The sequence below is a fragment of the Paramisgurnus dabryanus genome, chromosome 3 (genome assembly GCF_030506205.2).
Source record: "Paramisgurnus dabryanus chromosome 3, PD_genome_1.1, whole genome shotgun sequence".
NCBI lineage: Eukaryota > Metazoa > Chordata > Actinopteri > Cypriniformes > Cobitidae > Paramisgurnus > Paramisgurnus dabryanus.
This window is the reverse complement of record NC_133339.1, coordinates 21,641,043-21,656,454: the sequence shown is the minus strand read 5'-3', so window position 1 is coordinate 21,656,454 and position 15,412 is coordinate 21,641,043. Positions and strand designations below refer to the sequence as shown.

The following is a 15,412-nucleotide window of genomic DNA, read 5'->3' as shown; positions in this document are numbered from 1 at the left end:
AATGCATAACACTGAATTGAGAGTGTAAATTTACTAAGGTGTTACTTACAAATAAGTGGTTCACAGAGTTTAGTAAGAGCGCTTAATCGAACAATACTTGCGTTTACAAAAATACTTGGTACAATATATGTAAATTTATCCATGCACATCCATTTCAAGCACAATCTTTTTCTTCAGTCACACCACAAAAACTTAAAAAGTCCATAAAAGAAAAAGAGAAAATTTTAGCTCCACAGTTGCAGTGGTTCTGATTCATGGCAAAAGTTCAGCAAAGATTAGTGCGAAAACATTGTCACAGGTGTCCAAGGTTAAGAACCTTCATTTTCTTAAAACACAATTTCTATTGCTGCCCTGACCCAAATAGAAAGGCATATTCAGAGTACAAACTGTGTTCTGCTTTGAACATTTAATTCATATTTTAAAGGATTAGTCAATTTTCTTAAAAAAAAAAAATCCAAATAATTTACTCACCACCATGTCATCCAAAATGTTGATGTCTTTTTTTTGTTCAGTCGAGAAGAAATTATGTTTTTTTAGGAAAACATTGCAGGATTTTTCTCATTTTAACACTTAATACTTAACTCAACATTTAACAGTTTTTTTCAATGGAGTTTCAAAGGACTCTAAACGATCCCAAACAAGGCATAAGGGCCGTATCTACCGAAACTATTGTCATTTTTGACAAGAAAAATAAAAAATATGCACTTTTAAACCACAACTTCTCATCGATCTCCAGTCCTGAAAAGCGCCAGTGCGATCTCACATAATTGCGTAATGACATCAAAAGGTCACGTGTTACATATATGAAACGCATATTTGCGGACCATTTTAAACAATAAACTGACACAAAGACATTAATTAGTATCAGTTGACATACAACAACATCGGAACGGTCCTCTTTCCCCACACTTGTAAACACTGGGGCATAGTTTCGCGTTCGTCCTCTGTGACCTCTTGATTTCATGACGTATTGCGTGAAGTCGTGCTGGCGCATCACACGACCAGAGCTAGATGAGAAGTTGTGGTTTAAAAGAGCATATTTATTTTTCTTATCAAAAATGACAATGGTTTCACTAGATAAGACCCGTATGCCTCGTTTGGGATTGTTTATAGTCCTTTGAAACTCCGTTGAAAAAACTGTTAAGTGTTGAGTTAAGTGTTAGTGTTGGGTTCTATTAAAGTCCATTAAAATGAGAAAAATCCTGCAATGTTTTCCTCAAAAAACATAATTTCTTATCGACTGAACAAAGAAAGACATCAACATTTTGGATGACATGGTGGTGAGTAAATTATCTGGATTTTTTTTAAGAAAATGGACTAATCCTTTAAAAGCAGCTTTCCTATCTATCCTTAAAAGAAACAGCAACATTGGTTTTAGATCAGTACAAAAGGGCGTCCTTAACCAACAATACAAAATACAGTGTCATTAGGAGTCACATGCGTAACCCAGTTTATTCAGCAATCATTTCACTTGTAAAATGGATGATTCTCACATTTATCCACACATCTTGAAAGTTCAGCTCTACGTAGTCATATAAACCAGTTAAAAGTTTGAGTAAATCCAACACTACAATAAAACTATTTTAAAAATATTTAAAAGCCCTCTTTTTCATCGACTCGTTCATTGAAACAAAATAAAAGCTCTTTAAGGCTTATGGATTGCTTTGCTTTAAAATGGCTCATTGTGGTCATTCTTATAAAAGCTGGGCATCACTTAAGGAAAATATTAGGGCAAGACATCTTGAGCAAAGTTAGGATTTAAAATTACAGGTCTCTCTGGTCTGAGGAACCGGTGCCAGAATTAAATCAGATGTTATTTTCTACACAGCAAGAGTTGAAGGTCATCTAAGATGCTTTCGAACAAGTAAGATTCAGTGCTTATTCTTGGTGCCCAGTCTTGATGCTCTCTCAGGTAAGTGCCATGCCTTCAATCCTGCCATCATGTGACTCCTTTCCAGTTCTGTATCTTTCAAACTCCGATGAGCATCGAATAGAGATGATGGTGTAGTCAAGATGGTGCCCTGAACAGTAATGAGTTACTTAAAAACCATAAGAGGTCTCTCTTCACGCTTTTGCCAGGGGCTCTTTTTATTCTCTCCATCTTCATCTTTGTCTTCTCCTTCGTTGTCATCGTCAGGGCTGGTGACACAATCTCTGTGGACCTCGCTGGCGCTACTTTGGGTGCTGTCGTCTCGACTACGTCCTTTACGAGGGAAAGTCCCGCCTTTTTTCTGAGAGGCATCATTGAGCAGTGGGGCTGTGGAGTTCTCCTCAGGTGAGTACATGGCTGATTGGCTTTCGCTGCTCGAGTCTGGCGTGTCTATAACTGGAAGCTTGGAATAAATCTTGCCTTGAGCTTTTCTTTCCCTTCCCTCTTTCACTTTTCGCTGAGATGACTTCCCTGAGCTTGCGGGGTGCATTTCTGCACGGTGCTCCTGGGGTACACTACTAGTCCCCTTTAATTCGTTGCCCAGCTCAATGTAGGAATGTCTAACGAGAGAGTTTGAACGACCGTCGAGGGAAACAAACCAGGCACGGGGATGCGGTTTGACCCCGAGCTCCAGCAGTTTCTTCTCCGTCATCGCTTGCAGCTCTCCATTCATTTGCGCAATGGTGGAGTCGTTGAACAAAACGGGGATACGGACCGGAGCGGTAGATTGTTCAGATTCCCAGTTCTTCTCTGATGGATCTTCAGCTTGTGGGCTCGACTCTTCCTCCTCCTCCTCGTTCTTGGCCTGCTGTTGTTGCTTTTGGTGTTGACTCGATTGCCGTGGTAGTGTCAAGCTAACCTGGATGCCTTCTGTATCATGCTGCAGCTGTTGCTGTCTTTCCATTGCTTGCTCTACAGCTGATAGGTCGGAGGACATATGCATGTAATGTGCAGGGATGACCAATGTGGGCACCATGCTGTGGTACATGCTCTCCTTCATCTGTTCCATGGAGTGACAGAAGATCAGCTGCCCAGGCTGGGTGTTGAGTGAACTGGGCCGACTTAGGTGATCGCCTGGCTGGGATGCGTAATACTCGGGAGGATTGCTGTCCCGATGCTCCTGGTAGTGGCCAGCAAATGGTGGCAAAAGGGGAGGCGGTGAAGGAGGACCTGATGAATAGCCTTGATTGTCTTTAGCATTATGATGTGGGTATCTGCGTTCATCAGAGTCCTCTGCAGAGCTGTAACTTCTGCTGTAGTCGTCTTGCAGGAGTGGGTCTCGGGTTCCTGTGTTTGTAGATCGAATAGCTTTTAACGGGAGGCTCTCTCCTCTCTTTGCGTCTCGTAGTCTCTGGGTAGGGGCGTATCTGTAGAAGTCTTCTCGGGGGGTTTCGCGGTCAGAGGAAAGAATGGATCGGATGCCGTCAGGATTGGGGGTTGAAGATGTTGTCTCCATGTGTCCGCTGCTGATGAGATTGAGGTGAGAGGTGGATGTGCCCTGGTCTCTCTTTGAGCTCTCCAGAGTTGAAGAGTGATGCATTTTACGACGATGCTGTCGAGGTTTCAGACATCGCCTTCTGGAAAAAATTTAAAAAGTTTGACGTTATACTAAAAAGAGAAATATTTATATTTTTAACGAATTAGAAATACTATTTAATCCCACACCTCAGTTAACTTCAAAATCAAGGACCTTTCAAGTACTTTCCAGGTCCAATTCCCCTTAAATTCAAGGACTAAATGTGGGGACACATTTCAAGTGAGAGCAAGGTTACATTTTCAGATACATTGTTACAGTTCCCTTTCAAGGGAACTCGCGCTGTGTCACTGCAGTGACACTTTGGAGACGCCTCCAGGGGTAAGTGCGTCTTAATGTGTATATCAAATTCAACCAATGGTGAGGCTTAACAACAAAGACAGGTTGACGCAGGAACCAGGAAGTATATTGCTATCTGAAATATTGCCAAAGACAGCTTTACAGGGATGCATGAAGTATGGAAGGAAGACGCAGCATCTCGTTCCCTACTCAGGGAACAACAGTTACATACGTAACCCGAGACGTTTTCAAGTGTCAAACACAACTATGCAAAAAAGCATTTTGGTATGAATCAACATTCACATACAGAAGATATAACTTCCCAGGGCCTTGAATTTATTTTCCCCCCAGATTCACTAACTTTCAAGAATTTCAAGTACCCGTGGAAATCCTGTTTAATATATGTATTTGCAGAGGAAGCTGAATGAAATCTTGATCTTGTCAGGTAGTACATTTATAACTATCTTTGGATTTAGATAGGCTTATTCAGACCACATCACCAAGCACATACCTGCAGTAGTACAGTAGCAAACACAGCAGAATAAGAACTAAAAGGGCCATGGCACCCAAAATCGCAAGCAGGAAGATGGTATGGTAGGTAGTGATGTCCCTTAAACCAGTGGGATTCAGACCACTCCCTGAAACAGAAATTACGTTTATTTGCAGCCATTCTTGATAATGCAAAAAAATTGCTTCAGATAACAATTGTGAAATGCAATATCAGATACCACGTGACTGCTGCTGATCTCACCTAACGTTGATGGAAATGCTGCAAGCCAGTATCCTAAATTTGGAGCTATAAAACTCCATGTCATCTGGGTGCCATCCTTTTTGATGTAGCCAGCACCGCTTCGCACCCATAGACCTGCAACAAAAACAGTAAATGGATTAAATACAATGAGATCTTGCTTGAGCTTATAGGAAATGCTCAATAAAATGGCCAATGTGCCAGATCAGTCCCAAACTGATTTTCTTCACATTTTCTTCATTAAAAAGTCTTTTTAGGTCTAGGATCAGTCTAGGTTACATTTCAATATTATTTAAAACAGAGGAAATGGGATATAAAGCACCGAGGCAGGATAATGGGGGCATGATTTTTGCAAAAAAGCCCCTGAGGACAGACAGAAGAGCAGAGGGAGTTAATGTCTCCTGACAGGGTAAACTCTGACAAATACGATTACAAATGTCTCCAACCACTAAAGGCAAAATTCCCTCCTATACTGGATCCTAACTGGAGCGTGTAAAATGAAATCGTGTCAATGTGTGGCAATGTGTCAAAGTCCAAAAAATAAACCATTCATTACCTCAACAAATATAGTAACAGTGACAAGAAACATAAAATCATCTCAAATAAAATCAGACTGGATCTAAAATCAGTTCCTTAGATTTCCTTATGTCTACTTCCACAGCTTCCTCCTGCAGGCCCAAGCAATTGTGTGCAATGTGTAGTTAAGCACACTAGGAGGTGCTCTGTGCTAAGAAAGGCCTGTGTTTAAAAACAGGGGGCTTTCCAAGAATAGCAAGTCCCTCCTAGGTCCATGTGCAACAGCCTTTGCTTTGACCCCTTTTGTCTATGATTTATCTCCAAAACAAATACAGTTTCAGTGGACGCATGGCAGAGTTTAGGGAGGCGGTGCTTTTTATTATTTGAACACACGGGGGCATTTTTAAAGTAGGGTGGGAGAGGTGTGTGAAACTGTAAGTTTGTGGCTCTTGGTTTGAGCTCTGATTTTGCCTTCACATTCCCGGCATCCACTTTTCTACATTATACAGAGCAAAGCTCTCGACAACAGAATCTTTTGTAGTGTTTTTGTAGACCACATAAGTGCATCTGACCTTTTGCGTGCACAAAAACACACCACGCAGGAGTACAGACCCTGTTTTGCAGAACTACAGTGTTATCTTTTATCTCAAACCCAGTGACCACCCACACAAAATGAATATTAAGTATGCCTTTTCATAAACGCTACTCATTGCGAGTAGTTCATATCCAGATTGGGTATCCTGGTAATTGTTACGCTCTACTTGAGCAGCTGTGTTACTGTGAAAAGCTGTACACTGCGTTATGAAGACGCACTTCAGAAAGAAGAAGTGTGAATAACAGCACAAACATTCGATTTATATTCTTATGCTCTTTTTGCCTGTTATTATGAAACTGCGATTTGGTTTTCCAAGACTGCTATTTCTCTTAAAAACACAGAAAACATTTCTTATTTTAGTACAAAGAAGGATTAAGAGTTTTTTTGAGAATTTTATGTTACAGATTGTGATTATATAAAATGTTTATTTGTTGATTATCACTGCATTAAAGATAATGCTAAATCTTTATCTAAATCCATGCCATATAAGTCAAACATATTTAAAACCTGTAGGGGGCGACACTCCGACAACAGAAAATCTCAGTGTAATCCAATTAAAACCATGAGTCAAATGTGTGGAGGTGTTTTTCAGCATTGCTGACTCAGTCACAGACAGCCATCAGAGTGTTGTGATTGATATGGATTAATAGACAAGTCTTACATGCATTGTCAGCAATCTTTAAAGTACCTATAAATTCCTTCAAATACCAGTTTAAGGCAATCTTAGGGTTAATAGGGAGCTGGGATTAGGCTGCCATAGACTAAGCTGCTTACATTAAAATTATTTGAGATTTCTCAGTAGAGCAGAGAGAGACCAAATGAATCTTTCATCAAACTTTGAAATCCAGAATAGACATAGGGAAAAGTATGTAACACACCAATATTCAGTAAACTTGAATTACACCATCACGTTATCAGTGACCTAAATAAAAAAACAGAAAGTAGCATTATGTCGTCTAAATAAAGAGATAATTTTTGATGGGGTATTTAACCTACAAGTAGTTACCACTTGTATGCTACTTTAGATATTAAAGGGACACTTTTTTTGAAAATATGCAAATTTTCCAGCTTCCCTAGAGTTAAACATTTGATTTTTACTGTTTTGGAATCTACGTGATATTACGCAGTGCCCGAAAATAGTCCCCTGCTATTGAAAGTAATCAAGGGGACTATTTTCAGCTCCTGCGTAATATCATTGCGCCTCCTGCAGCCATGTTACAGCAGCAAAGTTCTCGATTATTACGCCAGAATGAGAGTATAGTTCCTAACCATATCTGCCTAGAAAATCACAACTTTTAATTTTCCGTCAGTCTTAGTACACGATGTAACTACAAAAGAGTCATGTTTTAAATGGGGAAAAATATCGAAACTCTCTGGTTATGTTTTAGGGCAATGCTAATGGTCTAATCAGATTCAATTGATTATGCTAAGCTATGCTAAAAGTGCTACGGCCAGACCCGGAGATCAGCTGAATGGATTCCAAAACGGTAAGAATCAAATGTTTAACTCTACGGGAGCTGGAAAATGAGCATATTTTCAAAAAAGTGGAGTGTCCCTTTAAGCCATAATAACAGTATTTAAACAATGGATACATGACATACTACAGCTTTATGTATGACATCTTGATGTGATAGCTGGTATTCCCCTTTTTTATAGGGGGGCGACATACCCTAAATGGTTAGAGAATCCAAAGGTTGCCGCCAGTTTAAGTCTTATAGCTTGTGATACTATCATTCATACAATTAAAATGAAACAATTATTATAACATAAGCCCCATAAGCTAATGACATGATTACTGTGATGTAATATTAAATGCGAATATTATTATAAGTGCTTTACCTATCCTGTCGTCAAACCTCCAGATGGGGACACTTGTGGCAGTCTTGAGAGGCGAGTCAGATGGAAGTGGGATAGAGATGTGAATGGGTTCAGACACTTGAACCTCAGTGCCATTGGGGCCGGTGAGCTGAGCATACATTGCAGCCACAGCAGTCAGCTCCGTCCAGCTACTATTGGGCCCTGAATCGTGACAGATCATAACAGATTTTACCCCACCAGGCCTCCACTTACATAAAAAAACAGTGATGTACCCATACAACATTTTTTTTTGTTGAAAATTGGATAAACTCACCCGTTGAGTTGTTCTCTAAGGCGAGGGGGTAGGGGAAGCCCCCGAGCTCATACTGACTGCGGGAGGAGGTCAGCAGGGCAGAGAGGGTGATTTGGGAGGCGTTTAGGGCCGGCCGGATGGCTTTCCTCTGAAGTTGTACCCACGGATGTCTCCGGGTGCCTAGACAACAGCCAACTATTTTATTATTGTTACAACCATTTTATTGTTATGCACAAATAAAATGATGACTAGACATTTAATGAAAAGCATTTGTATTTTCAGTATCCTGTTTTCGTTAATTGAAGTGGTTTCTGAATAACTTCTCAGTTTCCAACTCTAATAATGAGCAGCTGTGGGGTGCGTTGTTTCCAAGTGATTCACTTCTAAATGCAGTTTTATAGGAAGAACCGCTTCCTGTAGGCACTCTTGCTGTGATAATGAGTGAGTGATTAAACCTCTCTCTACTGTGAATGCTACTGCACTTTTCCCGTCTCGTGCGTGTGCGTGGATTTTTGGGAAAATGTTACGAAATATGCAAAGTAGGACATATGATTTTAAGGAACTGCTAAAAACAGATCTTGAAAATGCTGCACAAGAACCCAAAATCCACACTATGGATCAATCCTTTACCCTCCTCCACTCCACAGGCAAGTAGGAAGGCCTAAAAATACAACCGTGGATCTCTCACTGCAGGCTGTCTACTCCGATTAGTACTGGGAAAGCCGGTCACTGATCGGCTCAGACATACGGGATAGCATAGCAGTGGTTAGAGCCCAATAAAAGCGTGCAGGGATTTATTTCACAATTATTTATTCGTTTACTTATCATATCCGTCTATCATCCGTACTATGGTCTCTTCCCCATGCATGTGACATTTAAAGCAATACAGTCAGTCCACAACAAACTAAAATTAAACTTAATACCATTAATCTTACCATCGCCCTTGAGAGCAACAGAAACCAACAAGTGCACCAGCCAATTCAGACAAGTGCGATCAGATTTTTGACACTTAGTTTAATTGCATTTTGTGGCACTAGCAGCAATTTGCATTCTGCATGATGACAAGGAGGGCTGCAACAGCGTCTAGCCAAAAAAAGCATCAGATTCTTTTGGGATTGCACAAAGAATGAGATGCAGATGGGTTGATCCCACTTAACTATGATTTAGGCAGTAAAAGAACAGAACGGTCTATTTGAGACTGGTGCATGGTCAACTGGCGAGGCATTTTGATTTGTTGTAGACAGTAGAGAATCCACTTCACGCTTCATGTCTACTACCAGAGGGATGCATGAATATCACTTTTAATTTTATTAATACCTCATTAAGTTTATTGTTCCTTTACATTTGCATGGATAAGTCCAAAGCTATACAAATAAGGTATAATTTAATTTATTTCCTTAAGTGCCACAGTAACCTATTGGTTGCTCACTTGGGGTTTGCAAAGAAAATTTTGATATTATTAAAGCAACACTATGTAGTTTCCATGTACAGCTCCCCCATGTGGTTGAAAAGCGCAACAGTGCCTGGTATCAGACACTCTTCTGCAGGCAGGGGGAGGGGCGGGGCTGTGTGCTCTACCCTCCACCGCTACTTTCAGAGTGTGCTTGTAGCAGCTAGGAGGCTGCTCAGGTTGCAGCAACAGTACAATTTGTCCAGTTAAAAGTTGTTCTATTACTGAAATAATTTTAGAGACATTATTTAAAGGTAAAAAAACTACATAGTGTTGCTTTATGATAAAATAGGGACTCATAAAACTTAAAAAAAATTTCTGAAATGTTTCGTGTAATTTGAGCAACGTGCATGGGGAAAAGTGCTATATGAATACAACTGAACTGGTTTGAAAATAATAATACAAATATTATAGAATAATATAATGTCCCTGAATTTTTTGCTGGATTACACATAAAAATTAACAGGCAATAAAACTGGTCATAAAGGAAGGCTACGTTCTTAATGCTCAATTCCGATTTTTTGAAAAAATTAGATTTTTTTGCAAGGCCGTTCAAATTTCCAATTAAATGCGACCTTTTGTGATCTCCTGTGTTAACGTGAAATGACCCAGAAATGACCGCATGCAGAAGAGTACTCAACGGTCAACAACGTCACTCGTTGTTTGCGGAAGTAGCTAACGTTCCCGCCTACTTTAACGCAGAATTATGACGTTTGTAGCGTATCAATGACATACGAGTCGGATACATGTGGCCTGGGTGTTCAGACAGGGGTTGCATTTCAAAAGATCGGATACCTATCGGATTCAGGACCACACACCCAAGTGTAGGGAAAAAAAAAAACTAATCGGAATTGGGTCATTTCAGCCTGCAGTGTGAACGAAGTGCTATTGAGTCTGAAATTAATTTGGAGATTACCATACATTTGAGTATTGAGGCACAAAATCAGATAACATTCAATGACATTGCAGTAAATCCATCATTCTAATTTAAGGCAGAAAATTACAACTCCTGAGGGAACAAGCTCACCAACAAAACATACTACTCATAATAAATGACTAAAGTGCATTTCACTTAACCCCACCGGAAATGTATCACCATTTCCATAACAAAGCCATTCATATTCATTAAGTGGCATCATTGGGGCTTTTGTGCACAGGACTTTGAATGCTATAGGTATTGGTGACCTTGTGGCAAGCTGTCTGAGGAAAACAATGCAAGTTAATGCTTAGTGGCTGTTACCCTCCACAATCAGACACAATCAACTGTTGTTGTGGCCTGTATGAGGTCAGAGGTCACTAAATGTATACCATCTGCTCACTAAACAAAAATGTATCTAATGTGTGTCATTTATCATTTGAAATGATTCACTTCACTTTTATGTTCATGTCTATGCTATCAGCATTTCTTTATGGTGATGTCTTTCTTTGAATTAGTGAAAGCATGAATTAGTTCAGGTACATAAGTACGTTTATATGTTCGTACACATAATCTTTGTTCGGGGTAGAGTAGCTGTTTGTCAAAAAGGTTGGTGTACTTTCAAAGCTTGAATACGTTAGCTCTGTCACTAAATGACCCACATAAGAATGAATGAACATGTCTATTCTATAGAGATCACCTGCACTGTGCCATTTGATCAATGGTTTGATTTACAGCATAGAAAATCACTCAATAGCTTTCTGTATTTCAAAAAGCCCTGTGCCTGGAAGTTGTTTATTTGAGTAGATCTCAGGGACTTTACATTCAGCTCACACTCCTGCTGGATTCTCAGCATTTTATTTTGAGAAGACCCCCTCCTCTTTCTTATCTCATTTCTTATTTTCTCTTAGTCTTAACCCATTGAAAAATAGTTTCATCCTTTGCCAAGTTTTGTTGTTATATTTATCTTTAAAGCAAACAACAACCCAAACGTATATGTCTAAAGTGAGCTTAAAGGAAAACAGCACAGTTTTTCAATATTTTTATATGTTCTCAACTTAGATGAATTAAAACATCCTTATCTTTTTTTAAATGCGTGCACTTAATCTTTGTACAGCCTATCGTGAATCTGTTAGCATTTAGCCTTTCCCCATTCATTTCTTAGGATCCAAACAGTGATGAATTTAGAAGCCACCAAACACTTCCATGTTTTCCCTATTTAAAGACTGTTACATGAGTAGTTACACGAGTAAGTATGGTGGCACAAATAAAACGTTTGTTTGGAGCCATAGGAATGAATGGGGCTAGGCTAAATGCTAACACATTCAAGAAGCGCTGTACAAAGATTAAAAGTGCACGCATTGAAAACAGATAGGTATGTATTTATTTATCTTGTGGTATATTTCGTTTCATTCGTAAATACGTCACAAGTATAGTCGATTGCAAATTCTGGTTAATGGGGATGTTAAGTGCTTTAAAAAATATTGTTTTTTAAATAAACATCAATTGTGATATATGTATCAGTAGATACTGTCCAAATACTTTTGGAACCATGGAGATTTGCATGTTTCTGAACAAAAGCCCAAATGGTCTGAGGTGCATGATTTTATCTAAAACACCCACCTACACTACAGCTCAGAGTTTAAGATTGCTTCTGTCTGTATGTTTGCCTGACTCACTGTTTACCAGAATAAAAAGAAATGCTACAGCTCTGCATCTCCCAGGCAAACACGCTTACTAGTGGGAGGGACACTGCCTTATTTGACAGAAAACTTTATCAAATACAACAAATCAAAAAGCTAAAAATGTCACATATCTTTGGAAAGCTATTCTTGTGATTCGAATGATGTAAACCATTTTTAGCTGTAAACTATTGGTCAGTATGACAGTAAAACCTCATGAGCAGAGCAGCAGATCTCAGATCAGGTTTGGCACTGCATGTTCCTCCTACGCAACAGAGCCAGAATCATGAAACACTTGAATTATTCTCCTCCTCTTTAAAAACTTGCCTCTCAGACATTGCCAAAGTTGCCATGGTAATGGGTTTTGAGGCATGAAAAAAAAAAATCACACTTCAGTTTGCTATCATATGAGAACATACTGTATACTGATGACTACATACATATTTATACCTGCAATATACTATATCACCCTGGACTAGTCTAAAAGCCAGTCATAAAGGTCAACTTAGAGAAATTTAGATTTATACATCATCTGAACTCTAAATAAATACGCTTTCCATTGATGTATGGTTTGTTATAATTGGCTGAGATACAACTATTTGAAAATCTGGAATCTGAGGGTGAAAAAAATTTTAATATTGAGATAATCACATTTAAAGTTGTCCAAATGAAGTCTTTAGCAACTGCATCCACTCACAAAAAAATAGATATATTTACGATAGGAAATGTTAAAAAATATCTTCATGGAACATGATCTTAAAAACATTTTACATTTTTGACCCATTCAATGTATTTTTGGCTTTTTGCTACTTGTGTTCCGGGGTCACATCACCTTGCGTTCATTACTTCGTTTTTAAAAAGTGATTAAAAAATAACCTATAGATTCATAAAATTCAGAGCAATAAACTAATATATATATACACTTGTATCATAATATATATCGGCAAAACCTTGCATAGTATACTATAGTTAAAGGAAAACACCACAGTTTTTCAATATTTTACCATGTTATTACCCCAACTTAGACTAATTAATACATACCTATCTTTTTTCAATGCGTACACTTAATCTTTGTACAACGTGTTGTGAATGTGTTAGCATTTAGCCCAGTGGCGGCGTTTCACGAAAACCTAGGGTATGGCAAAAATTCTTCATACACGAAGGCCATTCAAATAACGAATCTATGAAACCACATTATATCCATATGTGTACATACTCCACCAACCTGTATAAAATCATACTATTATTGCACGGATGTACACTTACTGACAACAATACGGAAGCAATACAAATGAAAAACAAAAATAGAAATCATGGTTGTTTAAAATGATTTTCAAATGTTCTCATTCTTAACTAAGTGCAACTCCAGCAACAGATAAACTAAAACAAGATAATATCAAAACATACTGTAACATCCCTTCACAAATCTTGTCATTACAGCCGCCAATAAACACTTATAAAAACACAATAAAGACTTTTAATGATGTGATAGAGCACACGTAGTTAACCCAGCCAACCAACTAAGACTAAAACACTAGGGGTGTCCTCGACTAAGGATTTACGTATTTGAATCAGAATTGTCGAATCTTTCCATAGTCGACCGATCGAATCATATCTATGTTTGTCTGCATGGGTTGGGAGGGGGCCAGACCAGGTACAAATTGTTAACTTTTATTTTCTTTCACAAGCAGCACACATAAACAACTTTCTGTTAAAGTGACCAAAACTGTCTTTCAAGTGATGAACGAAGACAAAACTGACGATGCATTTATATATTTATTTTTTTAAGGTAAAATATATAAGGCAACATTTGTTTATTTATTCCTCATAACATTTTAAAGCCAAGATCTATACAGAACATCACACAAAAATACATTTTGATAACTAAACCTAAAAAAAATAACAAAGGTGATTCTGCCTTGGAAACCTCGGCTAATTCAGTGTTTTTATTTAATTTGGAGATAGCGCGTCAAAGCAGTCATGACCAAAAAAAACCCGACAAATGAGAAATGACAAATAATTTGTGACTGTGACTGTAATTGATAAAAACTAATCCTTATTTACAATTCATTAAACGTTAATTTATAACATGAAAAACACTGAAATTAATGATTTTATAGACACTATGCGTTATTATTTAGCACAGAAATACCTGTTTGCTTGCTCTGACTTTGATCCTCTCTGTATTCACTTTAGATACAGAAAGACCTGATGATATTATTTATTTCAGGAATCTCTTTGCTATCATTTAAAAGTGAACACCAACCATAATATTAAATCACAAGAAAAGTCAGGCAGAAATAGGTTCGGTGCAGATAGTTTCCGTTTCATCACCGAAATTTTAAATAACGGCTTACCTGTTTTGTAGTTTAACTTTTGACAAGATAACCAAAATGTATGATAAATACATTTTAAAAACTTATACCCGTCGAAAAACATCCGTTTTTTAATGTTTAGTTTGATGAACTCCTAAATATGAGAGGCAGAGCACCTAACCCGTTCGGCTAAATTACATGCGCAAGCATGGCCACCACGCAGTAGCGCAACATTGATACAACGAAAAGCTATCCAAAATTTACAGACTTAAATTAGATCAGAATTTACGTTTATAATAGATACATTTTTTAAATAAAATAAGGTCATCAGAAGTAACAAGGTGCAGAACAAATATGCAAAATGCCTCAAGTGCACAGAAACAAAACACAAGCCAAATAGTTAAATCAAATCAGATAACCCAGAGTGATTTATAAATAAAATAAAATAAATTATTGAAATAATAGAAATCTATAGCCATAATATAATTGCCAGCTTTGTCTTTTAAATGTAGAAACAAAGAGGCAATGTTTTATTAACTAAGAAACCTCCGTGTAGCCCGGTCACAAGGGATGTTGGATTTATTAACGCATTTTAAAAATATTTATTGAAAGCTGTTACTTCACATATTATTTGCAGCATTATAATAATATGCTGTATATTAATATATTGTGAGAAAGCTGTTATATGTGAAATCAGATAATGTGTGAACCCATATACGGCTAAAATTGAATGATCCTCATTTCATAACACATCTGCGACGATTGGACTGTGAGATTGGTAGTCGAATCAGGCTTCTCCTATCGATGCATCGAATCTTCGACTATTCGGGGTCACCCCTAGCTAAATAAAACTTAGCAAAACAGGGCTAAATGCAAAAACAAGTCTTACCTTTTGTCGTCGTGCAGTTTTTATTCCACAAGTCGCCATATTCAAAAACGCGCGCAAATAATTAATACAATTCACTTCGACTGCGATACAATTTCCCAGTGTAAGAGAACATGTTTATTTATCCACAGAGAACAAATCATTTTACTTCTGGAATAATGTATGCAATATGCATTGCGCGAGTGTGGGGGAGAACCATGAGTCTGTTTGAATGTTAAAAAAAAAAGGAGTTTACTTGCGAAAATAAAGATTATAACAACAGCGGTCATTATGAGACATCCTGCACAATTCAAGCTGCGCTGCAAGAACGACAGGTTGATGACATCAAAGTACCGCGAGGGTGAGGCGAGAAATCATCGGAAGAGTTTGCTTTCAAACCGCTCTCGCGGCACGTTGATGTCATCCACATGTCGGTTCCTATATTATAGCATGAAGTCGCGCACACGCGTAA

General features: G+C 38.2%; 2 protein-coding genes across 4 annotated transcripts in view; one reads left to right on the top strand and one right to left on the bottom strand.

Moving 5' to 3' along the window:
* LOC135768510 (trypsin-like) overlaps positions 1-15,412 on the top strand; it is a 262,331-nt gene that overhangs the window by 80,311 nt on the left and 166,608 nt on the right. The window lies entirely within an intron of this gene.
* The window catches only part of fam171a2a (family with sequence similarity 171 member A2a), a 50,794-nt gene continuing 35,400 nt past the window's right edge, over positions 19-15,412 (bottom strand). Inside the window, exons 4-8 of one of the 2 annotated variants that reach the window (XM_065252714.2) lie at positions 7,734-7,907; positions 7,442-7,621; positions 4,495-4,608; positions 4,255-4,381; positions 19-3,507 (exon numbers count right to left, since the gene is read on the bottom strand). In XM_065252714.2, the coding sequence (XP_065108786.1) occupies positions 2,037-3,507; positions 4,255-4,381; positions 4,495-4,608; positions 7,442-7,621; positions 7,734-7,907 (2,066 nt within the window). In that variant the 3' untranslated portion in view covers positions 19-2,036. The remainder of the gene's footprint in view (positions 3,508-4,254; positions 4,382-4,494; positions 4,609-7,441; positions 7,622-7,733; positions 7,908-15,412) is intronic. The other variant, XM_065252715.2, reaches the window with a different exon arrangement.